The sequence below is a fragment of the Ptiloglossa arizonensis genome, chromosome 13 (assembly GCF_051014685.1).
Source record: "Ptiloglossa arizonensis isolate GNS036 chromosome 13, iyPtiAriz1_principal, whole genome shotgun sequence".
In the NCBI taxonomy this organism is placed as follows: Eukaryota; Metazoa; Arthropoda; class Insecta; order Hymenoptera; family Colletidae; genus Ptiloglossa; species Ptiloglossa arizonensis.
In genome coordinates, this window is record NC_135060.1 from 7,068,186 (window position 1) to 7,090,946 (window position 22,761).

At 45.1% G+C, this 22,761-nt stretch overlaps 1 protein-coding gene across 4 annotated transcripts in view; it reads right to left on the minus strand.

The window, feature by feature from the left end:
- Positions 1-22,761, minus strand: part of Fhos (Formin homology 2 domain containing) — a 287,057-nt gene that overhangs the window by 16,970 nt on the left and 247,326 nt on the right. For 2 of the 4 annotated variants that reach the window (XM_076325750.1, XM_076325751.1), the window contains exons 11-18: positions 21,335-21,493; positions 20,408-20,590; positions 18,113-18,232; positions 14,996-15,130; positions 13,130-13,272; positions 9,485-9,752; positions 8,997-9,120; positions 2,962-3,129 (exon numbers count right to left, since the gene is read on the minus strand). In XM_076325750.1, coding sequence (XP_076181865.1) covers positions 2,962-3,129; positions 8,997-9,120; positions 9,485-9,752; positions 13,130-13,272; positions 14,996-15,130; positions 18,113-18,232; positions 20,408-20,590; positions 21,335-21,493 — 1,300 coding nt within the window. Of the gene's footprint in view, positions 1-2,961; positions 3,130-8,996; positions 9,121-9,484; positions 9,753-13,129; positions 13,273-14,995; positions 15,131-18,112; positions 18,233-20,407; positions 20,591-21,334; positions 21,497-22,761 lie in introns of all 4 variants that reach the window. The other 2 variants (XM_076325748.1, XM_076325747.1) reach the window with 1 other exon arrangement.

Consider the following 22,761-nt stretch of genomic DNA (forward strand, 5'->3'; position numbering starts at 1 on the left):
TGGGAAAGTCTTTCGTTTTCAGAAAGGTATTGTTACGTTACGCGAGGTGTAATAGCAAAGGGAGAAATATCATTAACGGAGAAACCGGAAAAATTTTCTTTCGAGACGGTTTCGAGTTTCAAATGTTAAATCAATTCTCGTTCGAATTATGCGAAGCGTAAGTGGACAATATGTAAAGGAGAATTTTGGATATGTTTACTCGACAACGATCGAATTAGTGAATTCAGTTGCATACACGATGACCAGATACAACGAATTGGATATGTTTTTGTCCAATTTTCTATCACGTGCACCGATATTCTTCGGTCAATTTTTTCAGATCACTCTGTATGTAACACCGTTCTCCACGATGTTCGTACAAACCGCGTAAAATTCCAATAAACTCGACGTGGACGTCAACAGCGTATTTAAACAATTTTTTAATCTCGCGTTGCTCCGAATTTGTACGCATCGTTCAATTTTTATCGCAATTGCCGATCATTGGCTACAGGGATGCCCTGTACGGAAAAATAGACGTTGCGCGTTCCGTAGTCTTTTTTATATATATTTTTATGTTAACCGTTTCCCACACCGAATGCCTATTGAAACGTCGGTAGACCTGTACGTGTATTTCTCGAACATTTTACGACGCTTTCACCTCGGAACGAAAAAATCTGACAGATCTTTCAGACGATGATGCGTTTGGCGACGAAAACCACGAGTCTGTGAACCGTTGGTACCGGAAAATGAATGGGAGCAATATAAAATGCAAATGTCACTTCTGCTAAACTGACGGGGAGCCTCTCCTCTTCGTGAAAAGGCGTTTAAAAAAATGGTAGCGCAGATGTTGGCTGAAAAAAAAAAATTCTAAAAGCTGCACGACCTACATGACGCATAGTCGCGAAACTTTGGCGTTCTCGAGCCAACTTGTGTATTATATTCCTCCCGGCTGTGAACCCGCGCAATTTCTACGTCAACCCCTTAAGAAAGTATCCCTCCGTGTACCTCCTGTCGCTTTCGTATTTATTTATCGCTATTCCCTATATCGACCAATTCCGTACCAACGTACACAAGTATGTACACTCGAGAGTTTGAGAGGAAAGATGAAGGAAGATCGGTGCTAATAAGGTGCTTGAGAAAAGTTCAACGACGACCGAGGAAACGGCGCTCTGTGCGTCGTCCTCGATCACTGGCGTTCAGAATTTTGGCTCCAAACTTCCGTGTATCGAGCGGCGTGTCACGGCACTCTATTTACGGACCGAATCTTTCGAACGACAATACGAATTCGCAGTCGTGTAAAATATTTCGTCGACAAAGTGCCAACGAGCGAACATGTAACGATAGATTGAAAATTTCGGAGGTAAATCGTGTTTCAAGTTTTTAAACTCGCTTTCCTTCGTCTCGAAACATCGAAGTTTCCACATTTTACGTGTTCGTTTATATTTGTTGTACATCTCTTCCGCATTGATTACAGTTGATTGAGAATTTTTAAAAGCGCGACACTCTTAACGTCAAACTCGCTTCTCTTCTCTTCGTCCTTTTCCGAATTAACCAATCGTTCCATAAAATACCCAACACGTGAAGACAATATACATACTCTAATTTCTCAATTATCGAAAAAAGTATGTTACGTATTAACGACTAAATTCCCACTAGAAAATGTCCGATACACCGCGTTATTGATTCTTCTATGCACACAGAATACTTTAAATCCTCACCGATCTTTTGTACACAGAAAATATTTTACCGAAACAGTTTGCTTCGGTGTAGCTAAAAGATCAATATTCTTCGTCAATGTTTACAAACGTAAAAACGATGTATCAAAGCTACGCGGAAAAAACCCATTTATCTTTTCAACGGAGCGTGGCGCAGATGTCGGATAACTTTTCGGGGCCGATTGCACGACACGATTTTCCACGAGTAATCGTTTGGAATTATGCAACGCGACCGTAGACTCTCCGTGCGTTAATTTTTCAATTAACTGTACCGGGTATCGAGCTTCCATGGGAACACGGTTTCGAGCCGGATCGGAGCCGGCGAAGCTTCGAAAAATAAATCACCGAAATCGACGAGAAGAAATCGTTGATAATTACGCGGCAGAAAATCGTTTCGGCTCGTAAACACTGGCTGGGGGTGAAAGCAGCTTCAACGGGGTGATTTCCCCTCCCCAAGGATACAAATGAAACTGCGTAAGCATTTGCATCCCAGGGGGAGATCGCTATCCACCGGGATGTTTTTTCATTAATTTTAATGCGATTTCGTGCAACGTGTTTCTTGTTCGCGGTAATGGAGCGTGTCGTCCCTTGGAAGTTCGTGGGAGAACACGTTGAAAAGGTGAAGGGTGTCGCGCGAATGGAAAATTGCCGAGAATTTCTGATAATACGCTCAACCGTTGAGATTTCCCGACGTTGATCGTATACTCGTTTCCTTGTCTTCGCGAACCATCGATTAATTTCACCTTCGAAAGCGGCACTACGGGTATCGATAGCTTCTATTGTTGATTCGTGAGCCTGTAATCGTTCTCAATGGAAGTCATCATTGGCCACGGATGCGCGAATAATTCTCAAATGTTTAAATGTACAATCGTTGTATTCGTCGATTAATACCGGACCTCGTTCAATCTACGAATTACGAGTAGAGATAATTACCGAGCGACGAGAAAATCATCTCGTCTAGGTCTAGGCTGCAATACCCACGAAAGGAAATACATATTTTTGAGAGGATATCTGTTTACGTTACACGTGGAAACTTCGTATATTTGTTTTTGACGATGATAGACACCGTGAGTAATCGGTACCGCGAAAAGATATTCAAGAACACGACGAGTTCATGGAAGAGATCGGTCCATAAATATGTTCGTCCATGGACGTTGAATGTCCCCTGACACGGAGCCGATCGAACGATCGATTCTCCCATGGCGCGGATAGATCGATCATCACGGAAGAGAGGAGACCAAGTGCAGGGTGCGGGGATCACACTTACAAGACTTACGATCGGCGTGTCTGGTCCTCTTGCGCTCCCTGGGCGTCGTCCTCGTCGCTGGTGTTTTTGTCGCGGTTTTCACCAGCGATTCCAGCAGCTCGTCGTCGCCGTCGGTCAAGTTACCATTGGTGTTCTCGTCGCGGAGCAGCGGACCCAACGAGGTTCGTCCTGGAACACGATTTTACCATTCTCTAGAATACACGCGTGACGGGGAAGCAATAATTCTTTTATGAATAAAGTTTAACCCCCCGATGATCGCGCTATAGAATCGTAAATAGTCGTCTAGTGATCGTCTACTCAATTTTTTGCGTTCTCCAGAACATATATGTAACAGGGAAGCAATAATATTTTTATAAATAAAATTTAACCTTCCAAAAATCGCGCTATAGTATCATAAATAGTCACCTATTGATCGTCTACTCAATTTTTTGCGTTCTCCAGAACACATGTGTAATGAGGAAGCTATAATATTTTTATAAATAAAATTTAACCTTCCAAAGATCACGCTATAATATCGTAAATAGTCACCTAGTGATCGTCTACTCAATTTTTTGCCCTACTTGACAAATACATATCCGAAGTACGTAAAAAGTCGTTACAGTGGAGAATCCGTACCAGTGACGGATAAAGTTCAAAGACGGGTGGAAAATAAATACACTCGTTAAAATAAATGGAGAACGAACGTATCTGTCGTAGATTATACCTCGGCTCGAGCTGTCGCTCACCAATGAATCTGGAACCGCTGTTTCATAATATACGTGGTATCGGTGTTCACGTGTGTTGCAACTTTAAAACTCGTATCGAATCGTCCGACGGGAATAATAAGCGTCACGAATGCTATCAGCGGAAGTGCTGTCGGTTCCTCGTTACGATCGGAAATTGACTGTATCCGTTTTAAAACCGAGCTACTGAGTTTTCCGGGGATCCGGAGATGAATTCAGGGAGAGTTTCTCGAACGAGATCGGTCCTCCGATTTCCTGTAAGAGTAAGATCGACATTGCCACCGTAACAAAGCATGCGAAACGGTTTGCTAATCGAACGGGCCAGTTCTTGGAACAGACTGCTCCGTTGGTCCGAATTGAACCAGAGTAAACGTTTATCGCGTTATTGTTCCATCGGTCGAGAGGTTTGCGAAGATGGAAACGGTACAATGAGATCGTAATCACGCGCGTCACTGTTACAGATTTGCGCAAACATCGATTAAAAGAGAACGGTAAACGTAGTCACCTCGTTTCACTTCTAACAGACTCAACGTGTTTGCGGTCCACCGACTCGCTGACGAATCGTGGTAGTTTCTTCTTCGACGATCGAAAACATTTCTAGAACCGCGAAACGTAGATACATCGCTTAATAATACACCTTTCCATCCTTTGGAAAAGAAGGTTGGAAAGTTCGGAGAAGAAGAATTGCCGGGGAAAAACCATAAAACGTTTTTGCGCGTTCGAAAGTTTCAAGATTCCGAACACGTAACCGGAGAACGATCGGACTCGAAGAAAAGTGTGTGAAAAAACCACCAGTAATAGACGCACGTACGGCCTTTTAGCCTTTAATTTTTGAGACACGAAGAAGCGAAGAATGTTTCGAGCTTCGAATTAACGACGCCTCTTGTACACACGTTTTGTGTTTCGAGAGACGAAAGCCCCGGGGAACGCGAAGAGGGCGGCAGCGCGTAAATGGTGAACCGTAACCGGTGCAAGAACACTTTGTATCAAATACAAAGTATCTGTTTTATCGTCAACGATTCCCGAGGCATACTTTCGTCCTGGCCGAGAAGACACTTGACGATGTACGAGGTTCGGATCAAGGTTGTGGAGGAACCATTCTTCTTTCGTAGCAGCTCTCTGGCTAACTCTTCGCGGAACAGTCTTTCTCCTCGTCCCGGTCCGCAGGGTAGAAACTTCGAAACCGTCAAAAGCACTGGGAGTTCCTTTGAGAGCTTCTTTGAAACTCGGCTGAAAGAAGCCTCCATTGGCGGTCTCCCCAGCTGTGTAAATCCGATACGAACGTGTACCGGAAGGGCGCACGAGGAACCGTGAAAGGACGAGAGGGGTCGCGCGGACGCCGAGGGGCCGAGCCACGGACAGGGGTAAAAGTGTCGGAATTTCCATGGACGAAAGAAAAAGAAGGAGGGAAGTTTTCTCGACGACGCGGTCAACCTAGTTAGTACCGAACGTCGTCGACTGGCGGGTTTCTCCGCTTCGATGTTCGCCGAGGAAACGATTCGAAAGGTTAAACGACTCTAATTTCGTTCCCGCGCTTCGTAGGGGCGGGCCCGAGCGTACACGACTCGAGATACGACGCGTTCGAAATATCAAGCGAATGCGTGAATCGACTTTCCATATTCCCGAGAACTTCCCCGCGAGATTCTCCAGAACGACGATTTAATTCGCGAGTTATTCAGAGCAGGAAACCGTAGAGGGAATTCCCGATTCGAAGAAGAATAAGAATACTATTCGTAATGTGTATCCAACGAGTTATCTTCCGTTTAACTTTTAACGAACGTTATCTCTCGTGTTTAACGCGTTTCAAGATTTGGTTGATTTTCCGTTCGGTGAAAGTATGTTGTAAGAGAGACACAGTAATGGACAATCAGGAATGGAAAATCCTTTATCTCGGTGTTGCAACTTCTCTACAGCATTGTATTCGGGTATTGCTGCGCCAGATGCGAAAAGAGAATTGAACCGAAATTTGATTACCTTTCCAAAATTATCCAACGAACGAATAACCCTCCGGGTGGGTAGCAACGAATTTTCAATGAAAAGTTTCACAGCCACGTTCTCCCGGATTAAAATCCTGCCACCTTTTTCGTGGCTGTCCTCACGACCTCCTGATATTTGCCAAATGCACGGTATTAAAACTTTCAAAATCCTTCGAAATCTCTGGCTTTGTTAGAAAAGAAAAAAAGAAGAAGAAAAATAAGAAAAGAGAGAAAAAGAAGCACGCGTCTTCTCGGTCGAAGGGCCATCCCCCGTCCTCGGTTTTATTCTCAGCAATCTCGACACAAGTAAAACCCTCTCGAGGTAACCACGGATATGAATGCAATAACGGACCGGAAGATTCCCAGGTCGAGGAGAATCTGCCGCGACAAATCGTGATCCTCGAGACGCCAAGGGTTGCGTGGAAAGATTCGCAGGACGTCTTCAGGTGTCGGCGGGGGTTGGTAGGGTGGTTTCGTAGCTCGCGTTGGAAGCACCGAGCGCGACTTAGGCGGAACGTTTAGGTATTTTATAGAGGAGCATACACGGGAATAAAAGGGAGAGAAGTTATGATGGCTGCAGCCACGGTAATGCACGGGGACCTCGGGAAGTTTACGAGCCGTAAAGGAGGGCCAGTTTCGCCCTTCGTCCCTCCTCCTTCTCCTTTTATACGCCCAGCCAGCGTGAGCGAGAATAAAAATTCCAGCGCCGTCTCGGGTAGACGAGGATTCGCGGTTACAATTCGAGGCGATATCGCGTGACCCCAGTGATATCAGTTTCCTTCATTGTCCGTTTCTTACGGTCAAGTACTCGCCATGATCGCTCGGCACCGCCCAATGCCCTAATTCCGACGACGGAACGTCCAGAAGTCACCTTCAACGCTCTCACGGTCAAGAGATTTACGTCCATGACCGATCGCCGTGATTTACCGCACTCGTGCCTCGCGAGTACGATAGCTTGTAATTTTAATGATTTTTTTACAAAAGAATCTCTCAAAATGTATCGTCACGGTAAGATACAGTTTGTAGATCGTTTAGAGTATATGCAAATGTTACTGAGAATATTTGGTTCGAAATGTTAAACGATGCTCAAACGAAACTGTGCAGCAAGTAGTCCGTGTCGGTGCATAGTCGGACACTAGAGTCGAGCGTAAGTAGTAACAGTGAATCAGTAACAGCCATAATTGTGAAAATACTAAGACACAATTGCAAAGAATATTTTACAATTTGTAGTCAATAACTTGTTAAAATCTAAGTAACTTTCTTTTCTCGTAACATTCTTCGTTCTCTTCGTGACAATTCTACGAGTACACGACACATTATACATCGATATTGCAATATAAACGTCGAAACGTTCACACAAGATTCTTGTCTCTTCGTTAAATTTACCTATCTCCCATCAGAACGAACGATAATACACCTCTGAATTACGAAACATTCTCCCAATGAAGTTGCGATTGAAAGTAATCCAAATTATTTTTATTGCATTCGCTTAGTAATTAACGAACGTATTACGTACGAAAGTCGTCGTACGTTGAACGTCGAAGCACGACCAAAGTAGTAAGCACCCGTGTACGATCAGACGCTCGACTAGATACGCGCCAGCGAGTAGTGCGTATCAATGTCGCGCGAAACAATCCCGAGAACCGCACCAACGAACAAACGAAGTTCCAAAACCGTGAATCGAAGTATCGGTGAAATCCTCGGGGCGAGGAACGGGTCGAACGAAGCGGAAGTAAATAAGAACCGCGATAGGGAATCCTTGAGGGGGATTGCGAAACAATGGGAACCCGTGGCGCGCGGTATCGCGTTCGAAAGGCGATTTCCGCGGTTTCCGGCGACGCGTCGATCCGTTCTGAAAATCTGGATGTCGTTACTTCTCATTCGGTCTGTAACGCCGTCAAATGAGCCGCCGGTATCCCGGGATCTCGTGGTTGGAGAGCGTTTGCTTAAGGAGGGCATTTATCTTGGGCGCCGCCACCGGCTAGAACATTACGGAAACGAGGAGAAATTTTCGCACTTTGTTCTTATCTTCGGCGCTGGCGCTTACCCTTTTAAGGCGTCGCGTTCTATTTCCGACCGCTAAAAACGAGCAGCTCGGTGGAACTCGAGGCGCCCTTTATTCGGTACGCGCGACCACCGACGACCACGAAAATGGAAAAGTTTCTTATTTTTTTTTTTCTTTTTTTCACGCTCGAGCCGGCACGGAAGAGAGATCGAAGCGGGCTCGCGGAAGAAGGAATCAAAGAGCGTTCCACGAGGGGACTTGGAGGAGGGAGAGAGGTTCAAAGGTAGCGGAAAGAAGGGATCCGCGTTTCGTTAGCGAAGGAAAAAGCGTCGGAACCGCTGCAACGATCTCTGCCCTCCGATCGAGGCCAACGAGCACCGGGACGCAGAGTAGGTGGTAGGTGGGGGCATTATTGCGTTTTATTGCCCCGTTTCTGTATTCTACGGTTTTGCGGAGCCAGACATCGCGTAACGTAGAAATATGAAACTTGTCGACGACAGGATATTAGAACCACCCTCCCTCCCTCCCTCGCAGCACCGATCGATGCACGCGGCTCGCGGAAAAGGGATTTATGTTGCAAATTGCTCCGCCGTTGTTCGGCGGACGCGAGCCCAGTCGATTATTTTCGTTTAGTACAACGCTACCGGAAATGGCGAGAAACGAATCGATGGCTACCGGATTACCGGCCGCTTTTTCCGAACGTGGAAGAACGAAACCGGAACGGTTTGTTGGCAGCCCGCGGTACGGTGCAGCCCTGGCGCCGAACCAAAACTCGCAACGTTAACCGTCGAAGACGCGTACTTCGCGAATCGTTTCGCGTTCTTGTACGCTTGTTCGCGATAAAGCTAATTGCGAATCTCTACGGTGATCAAAGCGAACGATCCAAGTACCGAGAACGAGAACAACACGGCTGATTCTCGCATTGAAATTGGAACGTCGAACGAGAGCAAGATCGGAGAAGTCGGTAAGATTATAAATACGAATAGAGGATATTTTGACAAATTACCGTGCATAGAAAAACTTCGCTCGAACACAAGCCGCAAAATGATCGTACCGATATTTCGATTACTTGGAAATTCAACGTGTTAAACGCGAGCCAAATGGTACAATTTGCTTATCCCCCGATTTCGCGAAAATGTTACCCGACGCTGCGTACGGGAAAAATCGTTCCAAGTGTCGTAAATAGAAGAAGAAGGGTACCGGTAGGCCGCAAAAGGAGCAAAAGTCCGCCGAGATAAAAACCGTTCGAGTAGGCAGCGGCACGGTTCGAAAAGGAAAGAAAATGAAACCGAAGAAGAAAGGAAAGGAAAGCAAAAGTGGAACGAAACTTACCATCTTTCCTCTGTCTCCTCCAGGGCAAGGTACCGTGAATACTCTCGACGTCGGAGATATCGCTTCCGAGCAGTTGCCTGAGTTCCGCGTCCGCGCGATCCTCTTTCGTCCTGAATTTACCAACCTGTAACGATCAGAGAAGACACCCGGTTCACGTGGAATGCGGCCGCGTTCGACGATATTGCAGAAATGAAAACGGAGACAAGCGTGATATTAATGCAACGGGTAGCCGTGGAAAGAAAGAAATTGATTCTCCCCGCGGCAAAAAAGCAATTTATTCCCCACACCGCGGGGGTTTGGACGGATGGACGGACGGACGGATGGATGAATAGAGGGGGGGTTAGGAGGAGGAGTTTGCGGGGAGAGGGCACCGTAATGCCCTTCGTGCTCCGATAACTGTATTCGACGAGAGCCGGCTCTCGACTCGCGAAAGATTTTCAGCGGCCACGGAACCGAAGAAAAATACGAGTTCCCGGCGCGTAACTCACCTCTGTGATCATCTTCCCCCTGGTCTTATTTCTCTCGCGGTGATTGGCTTTTTTCTCGAGCTGCTGTATCACTCGCTCCCTGGTGGTTCTGTACTCCAACGCGAATTCGGACACGATCCGGCAGAACTCGTTCGGTTTTGTGTCCTGCACCCTGTGCAAGGGGATGCCCAGCCAGAGGATGAATTTGTGGAATCGATTTATGATCCGCCTGTGCACGATGCCCAGCACGATTATTCTTTCCGCGCAGTCCGCCAAGAAGTCCGACATTCTGGTTAACAGAAATTGCAAGGAATTTATTAACGCGTTCGGGTTACAAGAAGAGATACAAGAAAACAATCCCGAAGAATAAATATTCTCTCAAAGATCGTCCGAGATTTCTTTCCTCGAGTGCAATTACCCATTTGTATCGTTACAATGACAATACCTGACGTACAGATAAATTCAACTCGGAATTCTCTTCGTCAATCACAGGGCGGACAATTTCGATACTAAATTCTTGGAAACTCTACCGAACCGATTAAGAAGAAACTTTCCATCGAAATGAATATAAAGAAACATAAATTTTTATTACAAAACGACACAAATAAGTAATATACTCCAGATCTCGTATAAACCCCGATTACTTCGTTCGTTTCCGTTCCGTGTCGCCCGACTGACGAAACTTGTCCCACCGTGGATCACAAACGCTCCTTCTCCGATCCGGAAGCCACCAAATACAGCCGTCAAGACGGTTATATCGGTGTACGCGAAAGGTCGATCACTCGTGGCAATTTTTTACACGAAAAATTCCCATTACTCCGACGTCGAGTCCCCCTACGGTAGCACCGGGCAGACGTTCGGCTTAAACGAGTTTCGGGGCAAAAACGAATTAACCCGAGCGGGCATTTAGGACGTACCGTTACAGTTAATTAACACGGGCACGCGAGACGCGGCGATATTAACGAGACGTTGCACCGTTAAAGAAAATATCGCCGCGTTGTATCCGCGCGGGAATAACAAGGTGGATCGGGCCACCGACAGGATACGAAGCGCTTCTCGAGCCGTTGCTACTTACTACCTACCGTCCCTCGCGTCGCCATCCTCGCAATTAAGTACGAGATTTGCCAGGTCTCGGGCAACGGCATTGTTCTCGCCGACGGTGAACTGTAAATACGATTAAACGGGTCGTAACGCGTGCTCCCGGTGAACAAAGGATCTCGCAAACGCGAAACGGGCAACGTTAACGATTACCGAATTGGGCCTCCGTGGTAGTTCCGAGAACACACCGGGACTAATTGTCGATTGAGAATTCACCGGTGAGCTGCAATCGTTCACCGTCGTTGCTGGACGGACCACGCGGAACGGTAATCGTTGAACGAACGAATAAGAAAGAATCCGTTCGAGGTGTGTAACGTGGAAGCCCACGGGGTACGGGCAGGTGGTTCGCGATGCAAACGAGACTCTTAACAGGTTCAACGGCCTCACAGTTAACACGTGGCCACGGACAGTCCCGACTCGATAGTCCGTATGTGGGTCGGGCCACCTTCGGCTCGGAAGTCTACAGGGTGTATTCTTCAAGTTCGATCGATGATTTTTCACAATTTTTCCTAATCTACCGTGGAGAAACGTTTCGAAGAATAGAACTTGAAATTGGATACGAATTGGAGCGATTAAAAACGTTTGTTCCCGTAGAAAGGTCGTCTTATATTTTTTACTTTACGGAGTCGTAGCTGTAGGTGTCGAAAATGGTACTATTTCAAGTTTCGCGATCCTTTGTTCGAACGTGTCTCGTAATTATTGTTATCGTTGAATTTTTTCAGGAATTTTAATCGTTTTATACATTTATTACAATATTCTTACCCCGAGCGCGGAACTTGAAATAATCTTGTCGCGTTAAAGTTTCCTTCCCGATCGATCCGAGTTTTCTAAATTCAAGGTCATCTCGAGGTGCAATGGTTGAGATGCTTGAAAAATGGTAGTTAAACTTGAAGGATACACGTTGTATACTCTGTCCAGTGTACTCTCGTGTCAATCATTTTTCCAGTTATTGTATACGAGCAAAGAATCGACGACAAAGAGAAAACGTGTACAAAAGTCTCGTAAAGGAGTCCGTTCGGAGAAACAAGAAAAAGCTCGAGAGCTATGTACTGCTCGCGAAGATGCGTTGGTAGTTTGGTACAATGCGCGGTATATTTGCCATCTGTATTACCACGCTACGACGCGAAGTCTAACGACTACGTATAAGCTAATTCTCAACCGAGTCGATAACTCCTGCTCGACCGACACTCTCGAAACGACTAATGAACGACTAACCCTAAGTTACAGCGACACTGCGTTCCGAAACCTCGTTGCATCCACGTTGCACAACATTGCTGCACGTATTCTCGCGTACACCAAACCTCTACGAGTATTTCAATTAAATACGCGCGCAGTTCGAAATCGATCCTCGCGTCTCGGACGATCGTTCGATATCCGTTCTGAATGGTTGGTGCTCGAGGCGTGAAAATTTTATTCGTTTTCTCGTGCAATTACGCGATATTCTTCTCTCTGGAACGAGTGACGTGGAAATCGAGAGACATGGAAAAAAGATTTTTGAAAGAAAAGAAAAACGATACTGTTCTCGAGATGATCGAGGTACCGATAGTACCATCGACTATGGATCACCGGGCGGACTATGAATTTCATTACTTGTTCGCTTCCTCTTGAAGAGAAATGTATCCAATAACTCTGGACAAGAAAAATTTGAGACAAAGAGCGACGTGAAAATGGAATCGAGGAACGCGAAAGGAAGATTGTTTCCCGGGTGAAATGGTAAATAAAAAATTTTGTTCTCCAGACGGTCGAGATACCGATAGTACCGTAAATTATAGATCCCCCAGGTAGACTAGAAATTTATTCCATTATTTCTTTGCTTCCTCCTCGGGAGAAATTTCTGTAATAACTCTGGACAAGTGAACCCCGTGAGACGAGAAGCGTGGCAGAGGAGGAATCGAGCGACGCCGAAGGAGGATCGATTTTTTTTTGGATAGAAGAAGGTGAAAATTTTGTTCTCAAGTTGCTCGAGATAATACCGTAGACTCTGGATCGAGGCGGACGATAAATTTATTCCATTGCTTCTTCGCTTCCCCGTTCGAGAGAAATTTATGTAATAACTCCGAACGAGAAAAACTTGAGACAAGGAACAAAAGGTAGAGGCAAAATATCGCCCGATACGGCTGACTTAGATAAGAGTCGGCCAGACGATGGTGGGGGGATATGGGGTTGAGCGGATAAAAGCTTCGAAGATCCACCGCGAAGCTCAAAGTAGGATAGGGTGAAATAAAATAAGGAAAGAGAGGGGGTGGGAAGAGAGAGAGAAAAAAATAGAAAAAGGGGGAAAAAAAAAGTTAAAGGGACCGAGCAGGAAGCCGGACCGGGCGAAGGAAGAAATACGCTTTCGGTAATTAATGGTGGTGCCATTTGGAGCGGCGCCAGTTTCCTCGGCGGAAAAAAGTCTGTCGCGAGTTTATCGAACATCGCTCGGATCTTCGGAATTTCGCGGATCGAAACTTCGCCGCGGAAACTTGCCGAGTTCTCTCGACGGTGACCAGAAACGGAGAAGCGTCGTTCTGGCCCGATTGGCTGCAATCTCGCGTCGGAACGTATACGATTTCGACCGGTACTTACTTGACTTTCATCATCGTGGAACCGTCGTGTTTCGCGATCAGCTTCAGATGGTCCCAGGATGCCTTGCACTCGCTCTCCAGTTTCCCGATGTTCGACGCGAGCTCGTCGAAATCGATTTTTGAGGCCCTCGTCACCGCCCCGATCTAAACAACATTTACATCGTCCTAGATTACGCGACTTGCCGAAAAATCGCCATTTATCGACGAATAATTTTTCTTCCACGCGGGGAACGTTGAAATGTCCCGAAAAATATTCAATCGCTTCGTTCCTCGGTTGCTTTCGAAGAATCTATCGAAACAAAGTATCTAGCCATCCATCGAGGCGTATCGTTGCTCTTTGTTCGCGTTTTTACCGCGAATTTCATTTATTCTTAGAACGAGTTTCATTCCGGTCGTTTTTGGAAGCACGTTAATTCTGCAAAAATGAAGCCATGATTCACTCGGTGTAGAGTCCAGACTTCGTTCAGTCAGGCTGTCACCTTTTCCGAGCAATCGCGCATTTTTTGAGCGGGAAGTGATTCAATGGTTACGACGTCGTCAAACGTGGATAGCTTTTTACATTCGAAGAACGAATCAGCACGAAGGTTGCAGAGGAATGCAATTACTTCCACAACGACAGAAGAAAACTATCGCGTTTGAGATTGGGTTTTTACGTAGTTGTTAATTAAGACGTTAAGCTTTTCAAATGCGCAACATCGTTCGGGATACTCAAATGATCGTTCATGCTACGGTAAAACTCTCGAAAACGTTTACGAACGATGCAAGTCGCGATTGTCTCGATGGATTTCAATTCTATTTAAGCGACCGAGGATCCGAGAAATTAAAAAACAATTCTTTCTGGAAATAATCTTTCCCAACGCGTCAATATTTTACACACAGGTGTCGGAACGTTATGTCTATCGCGTGCTTCGAATTTGCTTTCGACCGAAACTACTCCCAGGCTGCGTTAAATTTTTGAAGCGATTTTACATAATGTAGATGAGCTTCGTGCGCCAATTTGCACAGTCGTGGCTTCAAACCAACGGTACGACCGCCAAACAATCTGTTTATAACAGCTATTAGTTACAATTCCTCGCACCAGGATGAATACAGTTCAAAGCCGATTTACGTTAAGTGCAGTTAATTTCAATTTAAACCCAATCGTTGGCACTTTCAATTTATCTCGTTAGAATTGTTACTTCCGTCAACAAGTTACGAACGATTTCCTCTTAAATTCGTAAATGCACGTTAAAGAAATCGTTGCTCGAAAATATACAAAACGAAAGGTCTTCCATGCGTATAAATCTAAATAATCCGAGTAAAAAATTAATACCAAAAACCTTCTATCGTCTTTCGAAACGATTGTCGGGGAAACTGCGTCGATAACTGAGACATTAAACTTACGTTTTACCATTCGTTTTCGATTAATTTCCCATTATGGAATCTCTAACGATACTACAAAAACGCGAAAGCAAATTTCCCGCAAGTAAGAATTATCTCGTCGCGAAAAAGTTTCGCAAGAGCACCGCGGGATTGTAAAATTCCGAGACACCGTTGTTGCGTATCGTAATCGGACGACAACGAGAAATTGAGAATTATTCGTACGTGCATTCGCGTCGTTTCCAATTACGCGGGAACTGGAATTAGCCACGCGGCGGGCAGGCACAATTTAACGGGACAGCGTTGGTAACGATGCCCGAAGAAGTTTTCGGAACGGGGAACGAAACTTCTGGTCGCGATTTCCGCAAATGCAGCCCCGGTTATTCCGTCTTGCACCGGCACGAGGCGAGGCGAGGCGAGGCGAGGCGAGGCGAGGCGACGCGACGCCGCGCGAGCGAAACTAAAGTTTTATCCACTCTCCCATTCGACGCCAAGTATGCTCTCTCACCTCCGAATAGAGATCCGTAGAATCCGGAAACTTCTCCATCACCATGTGGCAAAGGTGATGAAGCAGCGAGTGCTTGTGAACCGTATCCTTCACTTCAGGTACTTTGGCGAGGTATTCCAGCTGAAAGCCCTTCACCTGAAAAAGGCCGAGGACGTGTCAGCGTTACGCGACCCCCAACCCCGTCCCGTTCCTGTCCCAGAACCGTCTACCACCGTTAACTTCTACGTTTCGGTTCTCGAGACCCCGGTTGGACGCTTCCGGCCACTTCCGCGCGTAACATAATTGTCGTGGAAAATCCGGAATCGATACCACCGCTCCTCCGTACAGACGGGAACCGAATTTCGAATTCCTTCCGACCACTCGGCTTTACGAAACTTTCGCGGACCGATCTTTCCGCGAATCGAACCTCTCGCACGTGGCGGGTAAAATTTGCCACGTTGAATTTATCATGCGTACGGGAAGATACTCCGAACGCGGAACCGTGGACTCGATCCACGTTAGGTATTCCGATCGTACGACCGAATTGTTTTTCGACGAATGAAACTTCTTCTCGATCGCGGCGATACGATTTCGCAGGACCTTCCAGGTGACGAAATTTGAGTTCTACGAAGAGTTCTCGTTCGTGGCAGTTTCGAAGGTTCGATTTTATTTTACGGATCTGAATGTAATTTTAAGAAGAGATATTTTCTAGTTGGATTCGTTTCAATGTACGGTAACTGGTGGGTGAAAAAAATTGTAGAGTGAAGTATAAAAAAGTTAACGGTGACGTTAAAAAAAAAAAATCGAGTGTCGTTGCTCGGAAGATCCTTCGAAATAGCGTTACTCGTTATGGAAAGAATATTTATTCGTTCACTGCTTACAAAATTAAATCGTGCTGGTTAGGTGGTCCGCGTCTCGTATATTACTTCGGATCGAGTGAAAATTAATCGAGATTGTTCGCGTTTCCCTTAATTTGGGAATTATCTTTAAGGTTCTTGGCTATATTTAAACTGTCTCTGTTAGTATCTAAGAGGAACTGAAAAACTGTCGAGATGTACAGAGTAATGCATTTAAACGACGTTTTGGCTCTCTTCCTTGGAATCCTCTGCAGGTACACAATTAACTAAAAAGGAGGAAAGGAATGATGCCAACGTACGAACTCGTGGTCCAATGTTCAAAGATTTGAAACAATTCGATGCGCTTGTGTACCGGAAATCAAACTCCTAACTCAAACAGTGCAAAATCACGAGCGAAAGGGTTAACCGAATCAGAGTCGAGCGCCGCTCGAACCAATTTTCCTGATTATTATTTCGAGAAACTTTTATTCGTCGTTCGTGTCATTGTTCGAATAATTTAACCGTTGGACGAAGATGTCGTTTCGATAAAATATTGTGCGATTAATGAACAGCGAATAAATTCGATGAAAAACAACGTATCGGGTCAGGTATAGACGAATTTAATTATTCCTGATAAAATTATATTTTTATTTTCATTTACACTTGATCTACGCCCATAACCCGCGGCGAATAAATTATTCTACGCTGGTTTTAATCGTTGTCGATTATGCAAACAATGCTCGTAAATTATACGCTTATTTTTTTTTTTCTCTTTTTAACGGAAATGTCGAGTCAAAGTATTCCGTTAAAATTAAAACGTCGGCGAAGGTTTCGTCGAATTCAAAAGAAACATTCAACGACCGGAATAGCAAATTTCTTTCGACCTCGAGTTCTTTTTTGCTAATTTCGTACGAGACACGAGGAAAGAGCCGCGCTCACGTCAGCTGCGAACTCCGCGGGTACACGACAAGCTCGATAAATGAGCGTGGCGTGTAAAAACACACTGAACAACGTCACGAAGTAGAGATAAGAAATGATTAGTCGTGCCGACTCGAAGAACTGCCACGGTTAATATATTCGAAAGGAAACGAACGATGACGAATGAAAAGGGATCGTCCTACATCGATGCGGAATCGCGTAGTATCTTGCACGAATATTCGTGCGAATTAACCATTTCTGTACTTGATATCGCATGTCCAGCTGCTCCGGATGGCAAAGGTTCTGCTCGCGTTCCATACGGTTAGAGACGTTGTTAATTTATTTTAAACAACAGCTCCCGTTACCGACTCCGTGCGCGCTCGGTCGTTCCAAAGGAAAGTTGCACGTACCGTCCGTTGCGCGATTTCCTTTGCGAGTACGGTACGCTTTGAAGTGCCTCGAAAAGGTACCACGCGCGTCGACAACATAAACCGAATATTGCTAATAGTTCGAAATACGTTCGGTAACCGTGAAGCATGCGCGACTGTCCAAGAATCGTGGTCATTCGTGCGCAAAAATATCGAATTCCTAAACGCGAACAACAATTGTATCGTACTTTCGAATTACCCGACATCGATGCAAAGAAAAAAAAAAGAAAAAAAATTCAAGTTTATTCCGAAGTAAATTTCAAAGAACCGTCATTCTCGTCCCATCGTGTTCCACTCGAAGTAGAAAAACGTGTTTTCCCCTTCACCCGCTGGAAACTCGATAGTTTCGTGAAAATTTAAAATTCAAAATTTCACTCGTTCCGAGTCGTTTCCGCGTGGTTCGAAGCGGACAAAGTGCAGTTTAGAAATTGTTTCATCGCGTCGTTTCGAGCGCGTCGAAAATTATTCTATTCGATACACGGGCGAACGGTTCGGGTTCTCGAGTTTCGCGAACAACAGAATCGCGTTGTTCGTTTCGTAAAATCGATCGGTTCGCGTACTCCGATTCGGCTACGAAACAACTCGGATTCGTCCAGCTTCTTGAAGCACAACAAATGACCAGAATCACGTGCGCCGAACCGCGCACAGAATATCCACGGGCGTGAAGGTGCAAACTGCAACGTGCACCGATCCCCCTCTCCTCTCACGGACACTGCATCGTTATCGGACAAAAGCGACGCGATAGGCCGAAACGGTTTCTGTTTTCGGAAACGTGGCAGCCGGCCAAGCGAACCGCCTGGACCGACGACGCGACGTCTCGTCTCTCTCTCTTTTTCCGTCTCATCGGCCAACGGTTACACGAAAATTATCGACACCGATGGATATCGATTCCGCGCGAACGACGACTCCGGTCCACGGATTAAGCGGATATCATTTGGCCGGCATTCAATACCTACCTCATTTCCGTTGAGGAATATCCCGATCGAAAGGAGCGTACTCAGTATCCCGCGGAACGTTTTATTCACTCGCAGGGTCTCCATTCCCTGCTTCAGATCCATCAAAGGGTCCGCAATTTCCTGAAGTCACAGATATGGACCAGCGATTATTTCCAACGAACGAAACCGTTTCTCGCGGATTCGTCGACTCGCTCGCGAAACGAATTATCGTTAACACGGTTTCACACCGTTTCGGAGACAATGCCGTGAATGATGTTTCGACGAGCTACCCTCGCGTACTATAGTCTCGTTTCACGCTCGTTGGGATCATCGGCGAGCGGAATACTGGTTCAGAAACCAGATAAATACCAAGTAAAATTTCTAACCGGATAAAGGTTTCGACTCTTTGTCCGTTACTCTTCGAACGAATGAATTTGTGTCCCGGAATAAAATATTTCGCGACGAACGAATACAAAATTTCATCGTTTTTCGTTCGAGTTGAATTTTTAGACATCTGTGATAAATTCGGCGCGTACGTCGCTTAAAATATGAAAAAACAACGAAGAGAATTGTATCTAGACGATCAAGTATGGGGAATTAAACGGATTTGCGATTTTAATTTCAATTTCACGGATAAATAACCCGAAAAAAGACTACAACCGGGAAATTATGCTCGAAATAGTGGTGTGTTTCTCCCTAGGGGAGAACCCCCTTCTTTTTTCGCATCCCGTGAGACGGGAAAATTTAATTCTGTATAATTTACCGAGTGTTTGATTTTGGTGCTACCACCTGCCTCCGACCAGGAACACGTTTTATCAAACATTGTACGTGTACCTTCTGATGCTTTGAGGAGCATCGTGAAAGTTTCGAAATAATGGCAAAGCAACGTTCCAGAATTCATCAGCGAGAATCAAAGAGAAAACACAAACGGGAATCGCAAGCGTACCGTGGGTAAATCGTAATTACGTAATTCGTTCGCTAAGATTTTACAAAATATTATTTTTCGTTTGCCTTCAAATAAGAGAAAATCTTACGAATTGTACCCGATTCGAATATACACGATATCTTTCTCGCGTAATTCGTTCGCTAAGATTTTACAAAATATCATTTTTCGTTTGCCTTCAAATACGAGAAAATCTTACGAATTGTACCCGATTCGAAAATACACAATATCTTTCTCGCGTAATCTCTATCGATGTCATCTTTTGTTTCGAACTGCCCACGGTCGATACACTGGAACAAGAGACGCAGAAGAGAGCACACGATCGTGCGCGAAAATGAATATCGAGGTCTTGGAAAGATTTCGATGCACGCGTTCGGTAGGTTCTCTCGTCGAGAGAAATCGAACGATTCCCGGTTACGATTCCAGGATGCTAAGAACGGGCTCCGGCATCGTAACTTCGATACACGTAGATAGGAAAATTCCCGATCCTCGCGGTCAAAGTGTTTCTTCGCACCCTCGAGTTAGGCGCCAGTTCACGAAGGAAGTGATGCACGTTCGCTCGCGGCACGATCGTGTATCGGAATTCGCCGTGTTCCCAAGCGAAGAAATCGCGCGATTATGCGGGGAACGTTCCCCGCGACTTCCTTCCTCGCATACCTGGCGTTTTTCCTCGTCGTGGCCGCGACTATCCCCGCGGAATTCGAGACGAGATTCGTGAGAAATAACGGGCCAATTCGATCGCTATTACGCGCATTGGTATGCGACGGCGCTTAATAGAATTTGCATGCGAAATGACATGCAGCTTCTCACGCGGAACTGCATTTACGGCAGCCACCGTCGTCGTTGTCTCGTTCGACCGGGAGAAGTAACAAGAGAAAGATTTCAGACCTCGAACTGTCCGTTTCGTTCTGGTTCTTCGATCGTTCTGTGCTCGTGAACTCGATCGTGTAAATACATACAACGAGACACGTACGAGGAATTTCTCGACGTTTCAACGATCACTTTCCCCGTAACTTACGATTCGTAAATTAAACACTCGTGCGATTCACGCGATAAATCTTATCGATATTTTGGATGATTTATCACCGTTCATTGGAAAGCAAAGCGTTTCTCGCGCGAGAACAACGAACGTGTTGTTGTTTTATAAAAAAAAAATGAAACACAATCGTTGGAAATATTTCACGGTTACCAAAGTTAATTTCCAATTTTTGAAAGAGAATTTTACGTTCGTCGATTGGATTGAAATTTTCTAGAGAGGAACAGTCGCGAACCGATCTCTTGTACTTCCGAAGGTACGCGATCTTGAAACTAAAATTTCTGCGAGACAACGCGATAGAACCTCGATAACTCGTGACTCGATCGTGGCGACTTACCTTCTCCGAATTCTCAAAGTCCAGCTTGAACGCCCAAAGTTTCAGCCTGGCGGGTAACTCCGAGATGGAGGCCAAAGTTAGAAGAAACTGCTCGGCCGATCCCAAAGGTAGGTCAGGATTGGCGGCCTGCGCCTCTTGTATCCTCGACCTCTCCTCCTCGGTCGGCAGCATCGTCAATAGTTTCTGTATCGCGAAGGGGCCGGGCCAAGGGAAAGGAACGAACGAAGAAGAGAAACGAACGAGAAATTAGAGAAACAAGTGACAACATTCACGAGAACACAGTGTACGCGTGTTTCAACGGAAACGTAAGAATCGTGAACCAAGGATCAGGATTCTTAAACGAAATTGGAATCGTGACGTAAATTTCGTACCGGGAGAAAATCGAGGAACGGGTGGACAGACGTCAGAGATTTTGTTTTTCGACTTTGACGAACAACGTGACGGTATTTTTAGGTTGTAAATTACGTACGACAGCAGGGGTGTGCAAATATTTCGAGACGAGGTCGATCGAATGAAATTGTATCGAACGCGAGCAAACGTGGGCGAATCGAATCGCGACGTGTCGAGTTGAACGAAGTTGAGTGGAATCGCGTCGAATCGTGTCGATTCAAGTAGAACGGTATTAGTTTCGAGTCAAGTTGACTAACTTTGAGTGAAATTGCAAGATTATAAACAAATTTACTACAAGTTTACACGGTTTATATTTTCGAGTCAACAGTCGCGAGTATCTGCATACCCCTGATCGATACTTATTTTCTCGTTCTTGGTTGTCAAAGGGTACTTTGAAACTAACCCAAGTAAGATAACTTTTATTGGAAGAAAAGATTCAAGTGATCGAAATTTAATCACTGAAGATTAATTGAAAATTGTGCAAATATTCGTCAAGTAAAATAGAAGACTATAAGTAGATAAAGTTAACGTTCTTACCTCGATACCCTCTCTGTTCATAATGGTCGCATCCATTTTCAAGATCGCGGTCTTAATTGATCTCGGTGGCGGTAACTTGGTCATCCCGATGTTGATGGCGTTCGATCTTTTATGGTCCAGCACGATGATCTCCTTGTTCTTGTTCATCTCTTGCTGCTTCTGCTCGACGAGAAAAAGAACAACGCGTACGCTTACTCGCTGATAAACGATTCGTCGTAAGACGGTAAGGTAAAATGTTTCCATTATGCTATAACACTCAAAATCGTGAATTTGATCAGGAACGAACACCGTGCACGATTGGTTTCCAAAACGAAAAACAGCGACCGACCGCTGAAACTATATATTCAACAACCAGGTGCATATCAAATATTCATATTCCAAATTGACGGAACACGCGAAACACATAGAAATGGAAACACCGGTAATGTATTCGCTGTTTCTACGGAACTGAATCTGCAGAAAGTATCCGATAATATTGTTATCGATTGAAACGAAATTACTAGAGATCGAAACGAATAATGTATACAGCAACGGTGTACGATGCTGCTGCGAGCAACACAAACGGTAGAGAAAAGCGGATAAAAGGAAAGAGAGAGAGAGAGAGAGAGAGAGAGAGAGAGAGAGAGAGAGAGAGAGAGAGAGAGAGAGAGAGAGAGAGAGAGACCGTGGAAGATATTACGATCGCCTGTAATAAGCAAACTAAAGTTAAGCAAATACACCCAAATTGATCGTTCAGCCATTATACTAGTAAGCAAATACAGCCAAGTTAATTGTTCGAGTTAGCGTGCTACTTTTCGCAATCGTGAAATATTAATGAGAAAAACTGCCGCGACAAAATGAACGGACGCATTCGTCAAACAAGTTTATTTCGATTATTTCGATCGAACGAATTAGTTCAAGTCCTTCGTGTGTATTATAACGGCAAGCACAAAAAAAAAATGAAAAACGAAATATCCGCACAGGTACGAGCTAATTCGGGATTAGAGAAAACCGTCGTTAAGTGAAGTTAAGAAATTAGGACTCACCTCCTGTAAAATTCCAGCATGCCATTTCGTTCATTTTTCGTGCGAGCACCAAGAATATTGCAAATAATACAAGAAAAAATTAGTCGTATTGCATTAAACCACCATCACCACCACCCAACCACTATTCGCCGTATTATTATTCCCGATCATTATCACGGGATATCGTTACAGTTACAGACGGTATTAATTTACGCCGTGTTATTGTTAAAGTTACTTCATTAGACTAACGGGGACCGTAATATTATACCAAGATTGTAATCGTTCGTGTGTACGATCGCCTGGGTGAAATCTCTCCAGCAAGCGCTCGTTCAACATGATACAGCTCGAAGACGAAGGTTGCACGTCGAATTTGAATTTTCGAGTCTCTCGTAGCAGCGTTCAGCGATCTCGAAATTTCTCGAT